This window comes from Lactuca sativa, chromosome 7 (assembly GCF_002870075.4).
Source record: "Lactuca sativa cultivar Salinas chromosome 7, Lsat_Salinas_v11, whole genome shotgun sequence".
Taxonomy (NCBI): domain Eukaryota; kingdom Viridiplantae; phylum Streptophyta; class Magnoliopsida; order Asterales; family Asteraceae; genus Lactuca; species Lactuca sativa.
The window spans coordinates 52473624-52495546 of record NC_056629.2 but is presented as its reverse complement, the minus strand read 5'-3'; the positions used below and the strand labels follow the sequence as shown (position 1 = coordinate 52495546).

At 35.2% G+C, this 21923-nt stretch overlaps 2 protein-coding genes across 2 annotated transcripts; one reads left to right on the top strand and one right to left on the bottom strand.

Annotated features, from left to right (window-relative positions):
- The first annotated feature begins 4487 nt into the window (after positions 1 to 4487).
- On the top strand, positions 4488 to 6154 carry LOC111905552 (berberine bridge enzyme-like 15). The gene has a single exon (XM_023901238.3). It carries the CDS (start codon positions 4493 to 4495, stop codon positions 6020 to 6022), a length of 1530 nt encoding a protein of 509 aa, XP_023757006.2. The 5' UTR covers positions 4488 to 4492; the 3' UTR covers positions 6023 to 6154.
- Positions 6155 to 8763: 2609 nt separating this feature from the next.
- LOC111905542 (probable pre-mRNA-splicing factor ATP-dependent RNA helicase DEAH5) lies at positions 8764 to 13813 on the bottom strand. Its single transcript, XM_023901231.3, has 3 exons — positions 13616 to 13813; positions 9481 to 12763; positions 8764 to 9391 (listed from the first exon to the last, which is right to left on the bottom strand). The coding sequence occupies exons 2-3, from the start codon at positions 12639 to 12641 to the stop codon at positions 8998 to 9000; spliced, it is 3555 nt and encodes a 1184-aa protein (XP_023756999.1). The 5' UTR covers positions 12642 to 12763; positions 13616 to 13813; the 3' UTR covers positions 8764 to 8997.
- Positions 13814 to 21923: the final 8110 nt, after the last annotated feature.

Sequence of the window (21923 nt, the reverse complement as noted above, 5' to 3'; positions counted from 1 at the left end):
TTTCCATGTGTTTCTTCGATCATGATGAATTGGACTTTTAGTAATTTCAATTGTCTCATTATTGTCACAGAAAATTGTCATGTTTATGCTCTTCGAAATCTTAAGCTCTTGAAGCATCCTTCCTAGCCAAATTCCTTGACACATAGCCCAAAGTTCAGCCTTTACACTACTTCTAGCTACGACCGATTGATTCTTACTTCACCAAGGGACAAGATTACCCCACACAAAAGTACAATAATCGGTTATAAATCGACCATCTACACTAGATCCTCCCCAATATGCATCCGTGAAGACTTTGACTTCTCGATTAGACATCTTTTTGAAAAACAATCTAGCTCTCGGGTTCCTTTTTATATAATGAAGTATTTAGAATACAACATTCGAGTGTTATATTTTTGGAGAATTTACGAACCTGCTCACCATGCCTACTATAACCTCAATATCAAGTCTTGTATGAGCATGAAATTACGAACAAAAGATGGGGATGTTGAGATTATTATTAGTTGTTATTTAGTTTCCTTATTTTTCTTGTTTTCTTCTTCCTCAAGGACTTGGATCCTTATCTTATTAGGTTATATTAATATAAATACCTTGATGTAATCTTGTTTTAATTAATAAGAAGATCAGAAACTTTTCTTAGCCTAAAATTATTATGGTATCAAAGCAAATATTGGAGAATCAATCCTAGTGCTCGTCCATAATGGTTGACGATAAACCAAATTCGTCCAAAGGAGAAAAATCCATCATCGACATAACTTCACCCTACTTCCTCACCAGTTCTGATCACCCTGAACAATACTTTGTATGAGAATACCTTCTGCGCGATGGGAATTATGGAGACTGGGAAAATGAGATGATCAACGCCATTTTTGCCAAGAATAGAATAGTGTTCGTCTATGGAACCCCGTCTATGCCGCAAGAAGATTTAGAAGATCTACCCAACTGGAAGATATGCAATGCGATGGTGCGAGGATGGATGGTGAGTTCTATGGAGAAAGAGATAAAGAGAAGTGTGAAATACGCCACCACTGCCAGGGATATATTGTTGGATGTCAATGAAAGATTTGGAAAAGAGAATGCTCCTCAAGCATATGAACTGTGGCGTGTGATTACCACTATACAACAAAACAATTTGACTGTATCATCATAGTACACAAAGCTAAGGAGTGTGTGGGATGAAATTCAGTCCATCAGTCAAATCCCTACATGTTCATGTAATAGATGTCTATGTGAAATCAACAAAGAAATCACTAAACTTCGAGATAAAGAGCAACTATATGGTTTCCTTATGGGGTTAATCGAAGAAATTATTGTTGTAAGGACTCAGATACTCAGCAGTAGCCTGCTACCTACTCTAAACGATGCATACCATCTTGTTAGCCAAGATGAACATCAACGACAGATTGGCATGTCACACGTCCCCAATTCGGAATACTTGGTGTTCCAAACAACAGGAAAATTGTTTCCCATCAAACTAATCAGTTTGGATCGCAATCAAACTTTAAACAAGACAACCGAAAATTCATAAAATCAGAAGAAAATTGGTGCACGCATTGTCAAAAGCCTAGTCATATGGTTGAAGGTTGCTTCAAATTAATTGGGTATCCAGAGTGGTGGAACACGAAAGGCACAAATAGAAAGAATCATACCAGTAAACAAAGAATGCAAGGTAAAGATGCAACAGTCGTAGAAGAAACAAGCCCTCCCATGATCACAAAAGAAGAATATGCAAATCTCGTGTGCATGCTAAGGTCTTCCAAGAAAACCAATAACATCCTAAGGACAATATGAGTGGTAAGAATATTCCTAAGGTCTATATGACTAGTAAGATTAAAAACCTAATTTCTTGGATTATTGAATCTGGAGCCCGTGAGCATATTACTCCACGTGCATAATGATTGAAAGACCTTACAACTAATCAACATAATAGTTTTGTCACTATACCTAATGCTAAATCTATACTTGTTAAACACATTGGCAACTTACATCTAACTAATGATTTTAGTTTGAAAGATATATTGAATGATCCAAATTTCAATTGCAACTTGCTTTCTGTAAGTCGTCTTTCAAATGATTTAAATTGTTCCATAATATTCCTTCCAAAAACATGTTATATATAGGACTTACGTTCAAGGAACCTGATTGGGACGAGTAAGGAAAGTGGTGGATTATACTACTTGGAGTCGTTCAAAGAGAGTATGGTGGCAATGACAGTTTTGAATAAGGAGATGGTTTGGCATAGAAGATTGGGCCACGCTTCAGAGGGAGTATTGAAGAAATTATAACAAGTAGATGTAGGTAATTGTAATCAGTTTTGTGATTCATGTCTTAGACCAAAACAAACCAAACTTCCTTTTTCCTATTAGTTTTTCCAAAACAATAAAGATTTCTGAGTTGATACATGTTGACATTTGGGGTCCATATAAAAAAGCTACTATAAATGAAGAACATTTTTCTTATCAATTGTTGATGACTATAGTAGAGGAGTTTGGGTTTATTTAATGAAAACTAAGTCTGAAGTAGGTCATTTTCTTATCACATTTTGCAACATGACTAAAACCCAATTTGATACAAAAGTTAAAAGTATTCAAACAGATAATGGTTCGGAATTTAAGTCTAGATGCTTGATGGAATTCTAAAAAGAACAAGGAATTATTATAGAAACTACATGTCCTTATACGCCACAACAAAATGGTGTAGTTAAAAGAAAATACATACATCTCTTAGAAATGGGTCATGCATTACGTTTTCAGGCATCATTACCAATAGAGTTTTGGGGAGATTGCATCTTGATTGTAGCCTAAACTATCAACAAACTCCCTACCAAGGTCCTTGAAAACAAAACTCTTCATGAGATGTTACTTGGAAAGATACCAACATACAATCACCTATAGATTTTTGGTTGTTTTGCCTATGTTCATGACAGCATTAGAAAACATGATAAATTTAGTGAGAAAGGTAAACCATGTGTATTCCTAGGTTACCTGATGGGACAAAAGGGATACAAGTTTTTTCACTTAAAGAAAGAGAAGCAATTAGGAAATAAATTGGCGGAGTACAAGAACAAAGAATAAACCAAGACACTCGAGCGAGTTTTTCATGGATCTGCTACCATCTCTCGAACATTCCACCACCGTTCATGTCGTTGTTCCCAATTCAGATTCCCCCCTCATGGTACATACCATCTCTCCGACATCTCTTATGATAAATTTTCTATGTCTCATCAAGCTTACCTTGCAGCTATCACTTCTCATGATGAGCCTAAAGTTACCGATCCAAATTAGAAAGAAGCAATGCAAAGAAATGCAAGCACTTGAAGACAATGGAACTTGGGTCATTCTTTTACATCAAAATGATATCAAAGTTTTGCAAATTTAGTTCCTCAAATTTATATTATTTATTTCTAATTTATTTTAATTGAATAACTATAATTTAAATATAATACTTATTAGTTGTAATATTATGTTATCTATTAGATGATATTAATTGATCATTAAAAATAAAAAATAATTTATATGGTTTAAATTTATTTAAAATTTTAAATATGTTTTAAAATATAAAAGACCGTGACATTTTTTTATAAAAACTTATAATTGACATATATATCTTACAATACACATAGCATATATATAACACATGCATTTCTCGTTTTTAGTATCGGCTTTCTAGAGGTGGTTCATCCTTTGATGAAGATACAGAACGTCTTGCTTTTCATCTTCAAGTGATGCTATATTATTCCGTCTAAGCCAAACCCTCGTTGAAACCTCAAGATTTGAACTTGAGACCCTCCATATGGAAGCCCAAACCTTATCTCATTATCCAATGAGTCATCAATGTGATGGTTATAATAACACATAAAATCAACGTATATCTAATGGAATCATTTTTATATTTTGTAATATTCTACCACCTAGCTAGTTGTTTTTAACATATTGCCGTTCAAAAAAAATCTAATAGAAGACGACCAATAAATATTTATTTTTTTTCATATATCTTTTTAATATTTCTATAAATACATGGTGTTATATATATATATATATATATATATATATATATATATATATATATATATATATATATATATATATATATATATATCATAAAAAGTTGATTTAATAAAATTACAATTAATTAAAGCTAATCAGATACGGAAAATTATTTTGTTATAATTTTATGGACATACAATTTGTAAAGTTAATATAACAAAAACATACATATTTTTAAAATATTTAATATAGATAATGATTTTAATAATCTGCATGAATTACAAAAGATATACTAGTTATATACTTTTTTTGGTATTATTCGATCCATTTTTTTGACCATTGCAAGTGTGCCGTTATGGTTTGGAGATACTCTAAACATAGCAAAAATTTAACGACACCAACGTCATAAAGAGTAAAATGTCAAACTCCTGCATTGATTTCATCAAACCTAAGTAAATATAAATTGAAGCGCCCATCTACCTATTCAAGACATGCAGAAAAAAAAAATGTCTTCTTTAAGATTTATTCTCGTACTTCTTATATCACTAACTCCATTTTCATCTTCGCAACAAATTCAAGAAACCTTCCATCAATGTCTTTCGAACATCCAAACCCCCAACTCTTTCTTCACCAAAAACGACACTAACTTCATCTCAATCCTCAATTCCCGGGCCATAAATCTCAGATTCACAACCCAATCAACCCCAAAACCCGAATCCATTTTCACCCCATCAAACGAATCCCACATCCAATCCGCGGTTATTTGTGCTAAAAAGCTCGGGATTCATATTCGGATAAGAAGTGGTGGGCATGATTATGAAGGAGTGTCCTATACATCGGTTACGGGTCCCACGTTTGTTGTCATTGACTTGTCAAAGATGCGAGCAGTCAACGTTGACTTGGCGGATAATTCCGTTTGGGTTGAGGCGGGGGCCACAATCGGTGAGGTTTATTATCGGGTGGCGGAGAAGAGCAAAACGGTTGGGATTCCGGGGAGTATTTGCACGAGTTTGGGGGTGGGCGGACTTGTGTCGGGAGGCGGGTACGGGTCGTTGATGAGAAAATACGGGCTTTTGGGGGATAACGTGATAGACGCGAGAATTGTTAATGCAAATGGGAAGATTTTAGATCGAAAATCGATGGGGGAGGATGTTTTTTGGGCAATACGCGGTGGTGGTGGGGGTAGTTTTGGAATTATTGTTTCGTGGAAACTGAAACTTGTACCTGTTCCTGCCACTGTCACTGTTTTCAACGTTCCAAGAACATTGGAACAAGGCGCTACCAAGATTCTTTACAAATGGCAACAAGTGGCACCAAATTTCGATGAAGATCTTTTTGTCAGAGCCTTTATTAGTCGTACAAGTGATAAAACACTAAGTACGACTTACCAAGCGTTGTTTCTCGGTAGGGGAGATAGACTGTTGGAGATTATGAATGCGGGTTTTCCGGAATTGGGAGTAAAAAAGGAGGATTTTATCGAAATGAGTTGGATCGAGTCGGTTATGTTTATCGGGGCGTACCCTTTAAACACCCCGCCATCTGTCCTCCTTGATGGAAAACCGAGGTCTTTGAATTATTTCAAAGCAAAATCGGATTTTGTGAAGGAAGTGATACCGGAATCGGGGTTAGAAGGATTATGGAAAATAATGTTGGAAGAAGGAAGTCCTTTTATCATTTGGAACCCGTACGGCGGAATCATGAGCAAGATTTCGGAATCATCTATTCCGTTTCCGCATAGGAACGGAATTCTTTTTAAGATTCAGTACTATAGCTCGTGGATGGATTCTGGAATGGAGGACAAGTATGTAAGTATGAATCGGAAGGTTTATGAGTATATGACAAAGTATGTTTCAAAGTCCCCAAGAGAAGCTTATGTAAATTATAGAGATCTTGATCTTGGAATAAATGGAGAAAGTAATGTTAATTGGGGAATTAACTACTTTAAAGATAACTTTTCTAAGTTGAGGAAAATTAAGAGCAAGTTTGACCCTTCAAACTTCTTCCGTCATGAACAGAGCATCCCTGTTCTTAAGTGACAAACTTGTGAAACCATATAGTTAGAATAAATAATGGGTTTAATGTCATGAATCTAAATAATGGTCAGTTTGTGAAACTATTATTGGTACTTTATTTAAACCATTTTGACATTCAATGCGGCAAAATTATACATATGGGGTATGTTAGACATGCATTTTTTAGGAGCTTTTAGCTTTTAAATTTTAAGAAAAAATTCAAATTAAAAAATAAAGTTTGTTGGGTAGTAAGAGCTTCTAGATTTTAGCTAAAATAGAAAGCTCTAAATCCAAAAGTTATTTCAAGTTTAGGCTATGTTTGGCGTGCTAGCTGAAAAACTAGTTGTTAACTGAAAAGCTAGCTAATAGCTGAAAGGCTAAAAATATAGCTGATAGCTGAAAAACTAACCGATAAAAAACGACGTTTGATAAAACTAGCTAAAAAGCTAGCTGAAAAATATGAAATGACATAAAAGGACATTTAAAAGTATGTGTTTTTATAATTAATAAAAGGTATATTTGGAAATTTTTAAAAATGTTCTTAAAAAACTAGTCTAAGTAGCTTTTTAAAAAACTACTTTATAAGCTATTTTTTGATTTGCCAAACATGACAACTTAAAAAACTCTGAAAAATAAACTAGCTTTTCAGCTAGCTATGGAACGTCAAACACAACCTTAATAAAAATTGCTTTTAAAATTTTACAAACCGACTTAATTACCATTTTTTAAATCAATGGCATGTTTTAGATAAACTTTTTTTTTTGTAATTTTACATGTTTTAGAAGTTTCCAACTAGTTTTGGTAAACAGTGGTAAACAAATAAAAGAGCTTTTGGTTACTTTTTGCTTGTCGAACATGCTCATTGTGTGCACATTGCATCCATGTTTTTTTTAAATGATATTATTATTAAAATAATTTTATTATTCCTGAATATTATTATAATGAAGGGAATGGAAGTTTGTTTGTGATGATGCAGAATAGCAAATACACCGCTTCCTCCATATCAAGCCACATGCAAATATACATTCGTCATCTTTAGTGGATTTGTGGTCATGAAAGAAGATGAAGGCCTCTTTGCATATGCGCTTAAGGGACATTGTTGTCATCGTATTCACTGCTTCCTCCATCTTCGCATAAAGAAGTCAATTCCATTTCCATTGGTTATAATAATAATAATAATAATAATAATAATAATAATAATAACATTTAAATCATTATTCAAAATTTTTAAATCTACACGGATATCATGTGGACACATGCACAAATTTTTCCATTTCAAATGTCATCTGGAAATAAATATTCTTTTACTCGGTTAAAGTTTACTTTGATGGTTATTGAAAGTATTTTATAATGATAACCATAAATAATGAACTATGGATTATGGATTATGTCTTCTTCTTTTTTCATTTTCTAAAAATAGTTTGCTGCACTCATTAATCCTACTCATAGATCTAGATATTTTTCAACCATAGGACTTCAACAATCAACCAATTGGTTGGGGGCACCTCTCCAACACGCATGATACAATTATGATATAAGTAGGGTTATTTATTATTTGGATAAAGCCGAATCGAATTGTACAATTTGAACTGGACTATTTGGTTTAAATATTCGATTTTTAAATAAGTTTTCAGCGAAGCCAAATTAATATTTTTGATTTTGGATTGGTTTCGATTTATAAAATAAAAACCGAATAACAATTTATTATTTATATATTTGTACTTTTTGTTTTAATACCCATCTTTTAAATAATTACTAGTTTACTAAATTGTATTTTTAAGTAGACTAGAAAGCGTACCCTAACAAAAAACAATCATGATATGTACTTTCAAATGTTTTTATCTATAAAATATTAAATTGTAATTTATTTTTCTTAACAGTTGTTTAGTAAATTTTAATTCGCAACTAAATGATTTATTTTTGTTTAAAGTTGACTAATATTCAAGTTATATAATTTTTTAAATGTTCACCTCTTGAAAACCGAATTATAAAAACCGATTCAAGTGAATTGTAATTTGATTGGTTCGAATCAAATTTAAGTTTAATTTTAACTATTCAGATCCATGTTTAGAAAACTTTCATGGTTAGTTAGATGAAGTTTATGTACCTACATGGTTTTGTATGTGTTAATAGTAGTAGTAGACACTGTGAAATAGAACAAAATGGTGTGATGGTGTGCTCATAATCTAAGTTGATATTGCATGGTTTGTGTGTTACACTAATCCTATGACAGAAGAATTCCAGTTAATGATTTCAGACTTTGTGCCATTTCAGAACGAAAGAGGTAGCAGTAGATGATCTGATAGAGCTTGTGGAACTAATAGTTGCTTTAAACATTAGGGTATGGATTATCTTTCTTTTTTTCTATTCTTACATGCAGTATATTCGATCATTTCCATTGGAAACCATTTTTCTTAAGTTTCAATGACTACCCAAATACAATTTGTTTCTTTTACTCATTTTGCAAAGCAACATAATGATCCTCATGAATGTGAGGTTGTAGACCTCATGATGGAGATATCAACTTCTCTAATATTTTGGCATGCTTGATTATATATTATAAAGATGAATATGAAGCTTAACTCTTTGTGGTGAGTGACCAATAATTCAATTGAACCATAGATATTTTATTCAATTTTCATTTATTTGTGTTAGATAGATGTTCTTTGCTTCTAATTGCAAGTCTGTGCGCTTTGTTTTTTGAGGTTAAATGTATTCCGTCTTTTTCCATGTCTTGTCTTCCGGCTTCATTAATAAAAAATAAATAAATAAAAGTCCCTGTTTCAATTAACTCCTGGGTATGTCATCTCCTCAAGGAAAATACAAATTGTTGAAAACATTATATTTACAAAAACAAAGTTGCTTCATAAAAACAAACACTTAAACATACCAAAACGTGTTTTAAGTGACAAAAAAAACAGCATGACACAACAATAGAAATAGAAACAGAAAAAAAAAACAATTCCATCATTTCCACGTGTACCATAAACATTAACTGATTAAGCACGCCTTTTACTGAGCCTCCATGAATTCGGCTCATGGTATCGATCATAAAGGGGTTCAATTCGTTCTTGACGTTTGCGTTTGCTCATTTTAGTAGGATCAGAAACCTTAAAGAACCTAGGAGCTAACTCAACCAGCCACTTCGGATCAACCACAGTAACTTCACGCATGTACTCTTTTGTTGTCATAACTAACTCATGGTAAATCACCCAATCTGGTTGCCTTTGAAACAGAGCACTACTTGGGTGGATATAAACCGGTTGATTCTCAACTATAGTTCGATACCCTTCTTGTGGATCCTTCCTTGCAGCATGAAAAAAGAACCCAGCTGTTATCGCCTTCCTTATCTTTGTAAAATTCTTCCCAGCAGTCACAACATCCAGCTTGTACCTGAATAACCAAAAATAGCAATTTAGTAAACTTAAAAAAAAGGTAACAACATATATAGCAATCCAGATTAAGTAAGAAAGAGAACATACTTGTCCATTATAGAAAGAAGCTGTTTCCTAACATCTTGTGCCCTTCTCAACGAACGTGACTGAACAAAGTTCTCAAAACACCAAGGCCCAGAAAAATTCTTAGCTTTCCAAGCTTCATAAACAGCCAACAGAGTAAGATGATCACCTTCAGGTTGAAAAAACTTTGCTCTTTTTTGATCAGCTTGAGCTTGCTTCTCTCTAGGTCTATAAAAAATATTCCCAGTTTGAATCATAGCAATAATAGTCAAAATCTCATCACTACACCCCAAGTCAACACTTGCAAGAAGCATCTTTGACAAAGGAGGTTCAAGAGGAAACTCTGCCATTTTTCTCCCTAATTTAGTCAAAAGCCCTTCTTCATCTAAAGCTCCAAGACTATACAACTGTTCCATGGCAGAAATCAAAGCTTGTGGAGAAGGCGGATCCATGAAATCGAAAGATAAAAGATCATTAATCCCCATTGCTTTTAAGGTCAAAGTAGTCAACCCGAGATTAATCCGTTGAATTTCCGGAATCGAAGTGGGAGACATTTCGTTATTGAACGCGCTTTCGGTATAAAGCCGGTAACATTTCCCGGGACCCGTACGACCCGCCCGACCCGCCCGCTGCTTCGCGGATGCTTGCGAAATCGGAGTAATCACAAGCGAATCAAGCCCTTGTTTCGGGTTATAAACGTTCTGTTTCGCAAAACCAGGGTCAATAACGTAAAATATCCCGTCAATAGTCAAAGAAGCTTCCGCAATATTCGTTGCTACAACCACCTTCCGTTTCCCCGGTGGGGCCGGGTCGAAAATTCTCGATTGCATTTCACTCGGAAGCGCGCTGTAAACCGGTAAAATAATTAACTCGGGTACGTTTTTACCTAACCCTTTCATTCTCTCGTACAGACACTGACACGCGTGGTCGATTTCTTCTTGACCTGTTAAAAAGACCAAAATGTCCCCCTCGGGTTCTGTCAAGTGGATTTGCATGACTGTGATGAGAGCTGCATCGAGGTAATCGGATTCCGGTTGTTTCGTGTAGAGGATTTCAACGGGAAATGTTCTTCCGGGAATTGTAAAAATATTACAAGAGAAGAAATACCCGGAGAATTTTTCAGCATCTAATGTGGCTGAAGTGACAATTAATCTAAGATCAGGTCTTCTTCTGATAAGTTGTTTTAGTAAGCCGAAGAGAACGTCTGTATGGATTGTTCTCTCGTGTGCTTCATCGAGCATGATGACTGAATACTGAGATAAGTTTTCATCGATTAAGATTTCTCTTAGAAGCATTCCATCTGTCATGTATTTGATAACTGTTTCTGGACCTGTGCAATCTTCAAAACGGATCGCGTATCCGACTTCTTCACCCAATCGACACCCGAATTCTTCTGCAACTCTTTTAGCAACAGACATGGCTGCAACTCTACGGGGTTGTGTACACCCGATTTTACCCCTGGTGGTGTAACCGGCTTCCGCTAAATACTGAGTCACCTGAGTTGTCTTCCCGGATCCGGTTTCTCCGATCACCACCAACACCTGGTTGTCATGTACAGCTTGAACCAATTCCTTCTTCAATTTGTAAATCGGTAAACTTTGTCTTTGTTCTTGAAGAGAAAGTTTTGACCTTTGACCGAAAGTCAACGCTTTACCGAAAGCGTCTTTTTTCCATTCGGGCATGTCGTATGCGGACAATCCTACCCCTCTGAGTTCTTGAGCTAAATGTCGTTCACCTGTCTCTGGCATTGGGTCTTCCCATGGACGATTGAGATCTTTTGGAATGGAATCAAGCATTGTTCTTTGTTGTTGTTCTCTTACTTCTCTTCTTTCTTTTATAAGAGCAGATTGTAAAGCTGCTGCTCGGCTTAAAGAACCTTCTGGATTTTTAAAGATTTTCACAGGTGACATGTCCATGGAGTATCGGCTTTGACCTTGTAGAAAAGCAGGTTCATCTTCGTTTAACTCAACTTCAAGTTCTTCTTCAGCTCCTTCTTCTTGGTAAAGCATTCCATCTGTTTCTTCATCATACATTGGGTACTCTTTTACACTTAACACCCCTGAAGCTATCAATTGCTTCGCTTCCCATCTTTCTGGAGAACTCATTCTTTTCAAAGGTCTGCGTGAAGGCACACCAACATCTTCTTCTGTGATTCTGATTCCTGAAAGTCCTGTTCTTGTTGTAGGGATGAAAGTGTTCGAGACATTTGACGGATTTGTCCTTGAAGATTCATCATCTCCGGTTTTCTTCAAAGGTAACAGATCTTTACCAGTGTTCTGATCCACATCTCTCATGGAAAGAGAAAGCTTTTGACCTGAAATTGAGATTACTTTGACAAATACTTCTTGATCTCTTTTGACTACATCTTTTGCATTGGGAATTCTCCTTGTAGCCATTTGTGAGACATGAACTAGACCTTCTTTTCCCTTGATTTCATGAAGCTGAACAAAGCAACCACTGTCCATTACCCTAGAGACTCTACCTTTGTAGACATGGTATAATTCTGGTTCATCTGATTGTCTCCCATAACTCTTCCTCTCTCTTCTGTTTTCCTCTTCTTCTTCTTCTTCTTCATCTTCCCTGTGTCTTTCTCTACCTCTGTCATCTTCTCTATGCTTTTCTCTACCCCTGTGACTACCCCTATCATCTTCTTCTCCTCCTCTTCTTCTTCTGTCATATCTGTCATCATTCTCCCTTCCCCTGTGTCTATCTCTCCTATCCTTATCCTTATCCCTATCTCTTCCTCTACCTCTGTCAATGTCTCTATCTCTAGAATCTCTCCCACCATCTTGTTGTGTCCTCTCTCTGGCTTCCATCTCAATCTCTCTTTCCAACTCCTTAACTCTATCCTTAGTATCTCCAATATTCAAAGCTGGAAAACTCGACTTTGGTACATTATCATCTTTCTTGCTATCAGATTTAGACTTCAGTTTTGGAGGCAAAATCGCGTGAATGATCTTCAACAAAGTGTGAACAAAGTAATCAGGCATCTCAGCCCCGTTTTCCTTCAATTTAGCATCGAATTCATCAACAGTTTCACATTTCCTGCCTATCTCAGTGATGAATTCAGCCAACACTTTGTCTCCAAACCCTAAGTGAGATTCAAGCTCAGTGCACACCTTGGATACCAGTGACAGATATTCGAGTTTTTTCAAACTCGGTTCCTTCTTTGTTTGAGACACCATCTCCAGATGAAACAGATATATTACAACTGGAATTCAAATACAGATGAATGTGTAAAGATAGGGATTGTTTGGTGTGATCTGAATTATTCATACATATGAATGGCAAAGAGGCTATGGAAAATCTGCATCCGAATAAAAACATGGTGTTTGGTTAGACATTTGAATAGTTAAGCTGAATAATAAAAATGAACATTTTAACCTTTTGAACTATTTTCTTCAGATGCATATAATACAATCCTTTTATTAAGCATGTGAAGTGGATATAATGTATAATTTGCAGAAAATTAGAATGTAAAAGTAAAATAGTTACAATTTTGGATAGAAATTGATGAAATAATGTGTACAATCAGATCTGTTCCTGAACATGTGAATGAAAAATGTTGCTGCTTTAAAGGAAAAAACACACATTCAGTATGAATGCACATAATATACATGAATCCTGATCATTGCTAGTATGATATTTAGCTATCTTGCAAATAAATGAGGAGATGTTTGCTTTGAAATACATATATACAAATCAGTAACTGTGAAACTCTAATTTCATGCTAAATGCTATCAAACCTATATAGGTATGTTACTTGAAAAGGAACCGATAGAGAGTAAAAATATCCAGCATTCAATAGTATATTCAATAGCGTACTCAATCCAGCCAAGGAATCATACAATTCGAACTTCATAAACTTTTCAGCAAAATCAACAAATAATTTCATCATATGTGGAGGATAATTTCAGAACTTTTGCATCAGAACATAATTCGACTCAGCAAAAACAAGAACTAAAGAACATACGCCTCGACTCAGCAAAATTTTGCATCAGAACATAATTTCATAAATTTTATATCAGACATAATTCCATCAAATAATTTCAGCAAAAAGCAGGATATTTCAGCAAACAATAACCAGATTTCAGCCAGAAATCGGCGATTTCAGTGTATTTGAGGAGAGAAAAAAGGAAAACAGAAGAACGGCATATACCTGAAGAGAAATCTGCTGTGCGACGGTGGCGCGGGAGGTGTGGGAGGGTGGCGCCGGAGATGCGAAGGTGGAGAACCGATATGGAAGAGTGGAGCGTCGGAGGTTTGAGAGAGAAGAGGCGTCGATTAGGTTAGGGCAATTTTGGAAGCGTGTTTGTTTTTTTTGTTTTTTTTTTGGTTCAGATACATTTTACATCTCATTCAGTCTGATCGTTTTTTTCTTATTAAGATGGTGTCCTAACATGGCCTAGTTTTTTTTTTTTTTAGAAAATGATAAAAATAGTCATTTATATTAATTGCATTACAAAAATAGCCAAAAAGGATCGAAATTACAAAAATGGCCACCCATTTCGCAAATGAGAAGGTCCCATCTGCGAAAGTACAAGTACCTAAAGCACAGTTGTACTTTAGGTACTTGTACTTTCGCATATGAGATTTTTTTTTTTTAATATTTTTTCTGTATAAATAGGGTTAATTTCGCAGATGGAATAGGTCCATCTGCGAAATCCTCTGAGCCTATCTGCGAAATGGTGTAATTTTTTTATTTTTTATTTTTCTTTTTTTAAGTTTGACTATGAAATGAATTGGTTTGACTACGAAATCACGTTGCTATATAAAAACTTTTGTAGAAAAAATATCATTTTGATTGTTATTTGTTTGTCTTGTAAAGAAATACTCTCTACAATTTGCTCAAAAAATGATTGAATATTTGGTTTGTCTTGTAACCGGTGGGAGATGGCAAGTTAATGGAACTAATCTGGAATACATATATCCACAGGGAGGTATTTCTGAACTCGCTTTGATATTTTCTGAGTATATTAGTTATAGTGATTTTGTATCTTTGGTAAGAAGCAAAATTGGTTTGTTAGACAAATATAGAATTAGTCTTCGTTTCCACCATCCTGAATTAAATTATTATATAGTTATAGTTGAAGACGTGGATGTTAGAATGTTGATAAACGTAATCAAATGTAGTGGAGGAATGGCTGTGAAAGTGTTTGTGGTGGTTGATGAAGTTGAGGAGGTTAATGGGGGTGGTGAAATTGGAAACCAACTTGTTGGTAATTTATGCAGTTATAAAGGGAGCAACGATCCGATAGGTACTTTCAATACTCCTAGTGTACCTCAGTTTCACAGTGTTGCTGAAAATGTTAATGTTAGTTATTCACCTATTCACTATGTGGATCCCGAGAATTACAAGTCTGTTGGTGATGATGATGTTGGTACATATCTTAATCATGTGGGTGGTCGTTGTGATGATGTTGCCGAACAAGAAGTTAAACTTATGAATAGGCGTGTGGTAGATAAAACTAAAAAGAAAAAAAATTCAACTCAAAAAAATGAAAAAAAATCATGTTTACGGGCATTATGTTGATGTTGGTGATGTATGTTTAGATATAACTGAGCTACAAAGTAATTCCGATAGAGATGAGTTGGGTGATGAAGTTAAAGCTAAGTATCCCGATAACCTTTTTCACGGTATGCCCCCTGTACCAGCATGGCCAGTTGATATTAATGAAGATATCCCAACACAGATGGTAGACATTAATCTTCAAAAGATTCAATGTGAGAGTATATTTAAAAACAAAGAACTTTTAAAGCGGTGTATTGGTAAAAAATGTCTTCGAGAAGGTTTCCAGACGAGGACAAGTAGATCCACCAAATCAAGGTATGAAGCTGTGTGTGTTTCGAAAAATTGTTCTTGGTTACTAAGATAAAAAAGCAATTAAAAATTCTGATGGACTTTTCCAAGTGAATAAATTTGTTGATGTACACACATGTTCTTCAACATTGTTGCAACCTAATCATCGACAAGCAAACAAATATGTTTTGGGTGAATATGTTGCTGATGTTTTGGCTGAAGACTATAGTAGAGTTTATCGGGGAAAAGAAATTGTTAATGATATGAATGCTCAATTGAATATCAATATCTCATACCATCAGGCATGGCGTGCGAAGCAATATGCATTGTTGTCATTAAGGGGTACAAAAGAGGATTCTTTTACCAAACTTCCGGCGTATTGTCACAACTTGGCCAAACATAATCCGGGTATTGTCACACATATTAAAACAGATGCTGATGATCGCTTTGAGTTTTTGTACGTCGCACTCGGTTGCTCGGTTAGTATTATCATGTCCTAATTTTTTTTTAATATTTATTTTGGTGTATTTGAATAGATATACAATGTATTGTAGGTACGAGCTTTTGTCAATTTTTGTAAGCCGACCCTAGTAGTAGATGGAGCTCACCTAAAGGGCGAGTTCAAAGGTACCATGCTACTTGCAGTTACTAAGGACGGACAAAATCAAATATTACCGGTTGCATATGGTATATGCAAAAATGAGTGTACTGATTCTTGGACATGGTTTTTTCAAAAACTACGTGATTGCATAGGAAATATGCAGGAGCTTACAATTATATCTGATAGGTCTCCATCTATAGCAACATCCGTTGCCAACATTTTTCCTCACGCTCATCATGGAATATGTGGTGTCCATTTGTATTTCAACATAGTATCTAGATTCGGCAAGAGTAAGATGGTTAAAGGAATTTTTTGGGAGGCATGTAGGGCGTACACAGTTGATGCTTTTGATGCTGCCATGGATGTTATGAAAAAGACAAAAGAACCAGTATGGGAGTACTTAAAAAGTATAAATCCAGAAACCTGGTCAAGGGCACATTTTAAAGGGAACCGATACAATCTTATGTCGTCCAACAGTGCGGAGTCTATTAATGCATTATCTAGACACGCACGTAAGGTGCCAATACTTATGTTGATTGATTTTTTTCGTGCTACAATGCAACAATGGTGGTTTCAAAGATGTAACTTTGCAGGTATTACGTGAATTTGTAATATTAATGTTTTATTAGTTTTGATGTTATTGATCTTAACTTCTTCATTTTGGCTGTTTTTTTAGCGGAAGCAACAACAACACTTACCCCTTGGGCGGATGAAGTTGTAAAAGAAAACAAGAAAACTTTTACGAAATGGGATGTTCGCATGATCTCAAATACGAAATGCAAGGTCAAAAAGGGGGCACAAAATGTGATTGTTGATTTTCAACATATGAAATGTACATGTAGGCATTGGCAACTTGATGGGATACCTTGTGGTCATGTCATAAGATGTTTAACAGTGAACAATTACCAAGACTGCTCGAGGTTTGCATTAAATGCTTACCTTACCGAAACACTGAGGAAAACATATGAGGAATCAAAAAACCCTCTGCCGAAGCCATCCGAATGGGAGATCCCCGATGATTTGATGATTGTTAAGCCACCTATAATGGATAAACGTCAGCCAGGCAGGCCAAGAAACACAGACCGCATTCCATCCCAAGGCGAGGGTCCAATTATAAAAGAGTGTTCTACATGTGGTCAACTAGGACACACGAGAAATAATTGTACTGGAAGGGCGTCTGGTAGCAGAGCAGGTCACATAATTTCTACTCCAGAAATAGCATATAATATTGGTGGTTCAGCGGGTTGCTCACAAACCCATAACGCTGATTTTGATATAAAACAACCTTGAAATTAAGAGTAATGACGAGTTGTTAGCTTATTATGTATTGTAATATTTTTATTAACTCTTACAAGACATTGCTATGCTTTCATATTTTAGTTAAGTTGTTGATTATAACAATGAATGAAGCCTTTATATTATAAAATATAGTTTGCAGATTTATTTTAACAGTTACAACATGTTATTTAAAAAAAACAACAAACGATCATTTGGCAACCTAATCTGTTTCATGATAATATTACAACAACTTTATAACTAATTTTTAAACTCAGGGAACTGCAACGGGTACTTCTCTTTCTCCATTGTTATATAATCATCCCTAATTCTCATTTTGTCTTCGAAACGATCCTTTTTTACCATAATGTGTATCAACTGCTCATCCTTCTCAACAAGCCGTTTTTCAGTCGTTTTGATTGCCTTCTTACTCTTTTTTATCCAATCTTTATGCTCTTTGATTTTGTTTTTATTAAGTTCAATCCATTCTTGAGCTTGTTTGCATTCCGAATCTATATCATTAGCAAGTTGAGTGAGAAGTCGGGATGACTCTTTGTCCTCTTCTTGTTGTGCTTCAGCCTTCTTTAATTCTTCAAAATTTTCATGTGACATATATGGCCCGGCTGAAGAGGGTGTAAAAAAAGGGTCTACCGAATCACAGTAGTAACAATCTACTTCGTTGCATGAGCAAATTTCGAATTTGTGTGAGGAACTCATAATAAAGTTGATATTGTATTAAACTGGAGCAATAAGTGGTATTTATACATACTAGACAGTAATGAGAAGTCCAACTTTGAAATGACTAGACGGTAATGACAAGTCACTGTAGTAACCTGCACATCCCAGTGGGACCCTTAAGTGACAAGAGATAAATGACAGTTTGACATGACAAAACACTGCATAAAGCTGAAAATGGTAGTCCAAATATTACCATTTCGTAGTCAAAGTATTAATTCAAAGTCTATTTATTTATATAAATAGATGTTTAAGATCTATAAACCAAACACCCAAATCACCTAAACGAAACGAATTCCCATTATTAGAAATGTCGTCAAATGCAGCAAGTTCTTCGAATGAAGTACCTGGTTCCAATTCTGAAAGGCCATGGACGACAAATGAGGTGTTACTTCTAACACGATGCTGGCTAAGTGTTAAGGATGGTGAACCGTTACTTGCTCCCCCGCATTGCCTAATTGGTGATGAATGGAGTCGCCTCACATCTTTGTTTAACCATGAGATGGGAGAAGGACAAAAAAGAGAAAAATCAGATGTTGTTACTAAGTGGACGGATGTAAAGGAAGAAGTGACATGGTTCAATCGAGCATGTAGTTATGCGAAACGTAATAATGTTCGTTATCGTGACGAAGAAGAGTTCTTGGAAGTTGTTACAGAGTTTTACATCTGTGAGCATGACGGCAGAGACTTCGAATATGAGGAAGTTTGGAAGGTTGTTAGAGATAAACAGTATTTCAAGTAGACCGCTCTAATTTGTGTTAAGAATAACCCATGGACTTGTGTTTTACGTTAATGTTTTGTTCGTATTATGTCGTTGTTTTTCATGTAATTGCTGTGATGTTTTTAATGGTTCATGGAATCCTTGTTACTAATGTATTCTAATATATTGTGATAACTAATGCAATGGTCATTTATTAACTCAAGTTAATCATACGAGTTGCTCACATAATAAACTAAAATAGATTTTAAACAAACGAAATACATACGAAATACATCAGAAATACATGAAAATAACCTAGTACATGAAAATAACCTAGTACTCAAATAATAAACTAAAATAGATTTTAAACAAACGGGATATATTTTAAAATATTCCAAGGGGCTTCAAACTGGAATTCCAACCCGTTACTTAATGACTTGTATTCCTCCTTAGCAGCTTCCAAGATGACATCCTCAGTAGCATTTAAACGGGTGTCGTCAATTTTGGTATAAAGATCGTTGAATAATAGAACTTCGGTTTTCATTTCATACCATCTTGCTAAGATGTCTAGTTCGTCACGATCGTTTCTTGTAGCCATTCGGTTTTCAGCATTGAAAATATTTGTTAAACGGCTCCAAAACATTGGATCGTTCAACTTGCTTGTCTCGTACACATGAATATAAGCATGTGTAAGAACCAAGAACTCTTCATTGCTCCATGATATAGAAGTCATTTGGATTGAAACAAAGAGAGTAGAATCTAAAAAACAATATTTGAACAACTATATTGGTTAATTTAATAAAGTATTGCATGTAACTTAGGGTCAATTTATAGTAGTTTCTACACAAAATCGCAGTCCAATCTTCTAATATGTCTGCAATTCATAGTCAAAATTAACTGACGAATGCAGTGTACTATACTTATAACACAACAGATCACTGTTCGAGTTGACAATTCATCCCCGGTTGAATGACAACACAATACATTGCTGTTTGAGTTGACAAGTCATTGCACCAGGAAAGTAAGGAGTCGTTATAAATAGATTTCAATATCCATTGTAATTGTATTCTATTACTTCCCTCCTTGCAATTATGGACTCACCATGTATATGGAGGAACGCAGAGGAGGTCGCTTTGGTTCAAGCTTGGATTACAACTGTAGAGGTGGATTTTCCACCGGGTCCCCCACAAGTTCGTGCTGGATCATTTTGGTCTCGTGTCTGTCATTTGTTTCACCATTTAATGAACCGCACTCAATATCGAAGAAGAAGAGATGTCAAAGCGAAGTTTCTGTATATAAAAATGAAGGTGAAACAATTTCAACATATTTATAACGAGTTGGATAACGAACATGCAAATACGGATGAAGACATTCTACGGCAGGTGGCTTTGGAACTATACCGTTTTCAATACGATGGTAGCGAGTTTACCCACTTAGATGCATGGAATGTTTTAAAGAATGTCCCTTATTTTTAATATGCATGTTGGTTAAGTTAATTGTTTTTCGTTATTTAAGTTGCTTGTTGTTGTATGTGTCTAGTCGTTACTATTTAATAAACGTCCATTTCTTTTAATGTATGTTGTTTCCTCAATAGCCAATATTTAGAACGCAATAAAATATAAATGGGGTACATAAATAACTAACACATAATACGACATAAAAAATAAACTGGGTACATGGATAACTAATACGTAACACAGCACTAAAATAAAAACGGGGTACATAAAAAACTAATACATAATACTACATAAAACATAAAGGTGCTACATTAATAACTACTGCATTGAGGGAGGTAACAGGACCACCGTTTCATTTGGTATTTCCCAATGCTCATGTGATGGTATAGCATTCACCAACTCAGATCCATATGCAAGTCGATACACATAATTAGTGAACTTGTAATAAACCATTCTCTGAATGGACTCAGATGTACGGGTTCTTAGACATGCTATAGCGTGGCCACATGGTATACCGCTTTTTTGCCATTTACCACAACTACATACCCTTCGTTCAAGTTGTACGTTGCTGGTGGCAAAAGTGTCATCGACTTCAAATGTATCCCCATACAAACGTCTTGCATTACAATTATAAGACTTGTTGAGACTTTTTTGAACCTTACTCTCAACGTAAGGGGTCAACCCACCAGACAACCTCCCTGTAAAATTTGATATTTTAATAAAAATAGTAGCACAATAAAAAAAAACAAAATATAACAATCTCCCTTACCAGCCAGTTCGGCCCGTTCATCATACTTTGATTGTATCGACGTGGTGGTTAACTCAATTATCGTTGTTATAGGAAACTCACGTGAGGATATAATTTGCAAAATTTCAGGGACGTCAATCGATTTAACATTGTAACGTATTTTTGGGAAAAATGCTCTTGTCCATTTTGAAATCGGTATATCGTCAAGCCAGTAAATTGGACTCATAAGCAAGGTGCAGAAAGGTGGTTGCCTACATGTACTTTGCAACCTTTCCAAACACAAGTAAAAATCATCAACGCTATATGCATTGCATGACTTCCAAAACAACGATTCAACTTCCGTATTGTTATGTCCGACAGACTCACGTATCTTTCTAGCTATATCTTTAGGACAATATCCATGATAGGAATCCGGGTAGGCACTCTCAACACCAAAGTCTATGTTATCACACAGGTTGCTTATGAAACCAACCTCTATGTCCTCACCTAAACAATCTCTTAACCTCATCATGAACCATCTCCATGATTCTTCACACTGTAAGGTTCCCAATCCAAGTGCTAAGAGTAGTGGTTCATGATTTCCATCTAAAGCCACTGCGAAGTACATTGTTGTCAGAAAGCTCCCAAGAAGGGGTAAATAACCCACATATATCAGCGGTATCATGCACCTAAGGAAGGTACGAATCTACATAAAAACGAACACATATTAGTGATAAGTAACAACTAATCGACATAAATTACCATGAAATATTGTATAACTCAATAAAAGAAGTATGTTATACCACGCAACCTAAAGCCACAAAACAGAATTGAAAGCGGTTGGTATCGGTTTTCTTAATGGCTGTGAAGGTATTAGGATTTGTTCTTTGAAGGTTATGCAAGAAAATTGGTAGTTGAGAAAAGGTTCTTTTGCTGTAACTACTCATTTTCAATACCGATAATTGTGCTCTACAATGATCACACAAATGCAATTATAAATAGAAAATATTGTATCTCTACTGATCAAAATTCATAGTTTAACCTTTTAAATTCATAGTTGAACATTTTGAATTCATAGTCAAACCAGTTCATTTCATAGTCAAATTTCACTGACCGACATGACAATACTACGGAATGTACTTGTCTGCATTTCATAGTTAAACTTTTTGAAT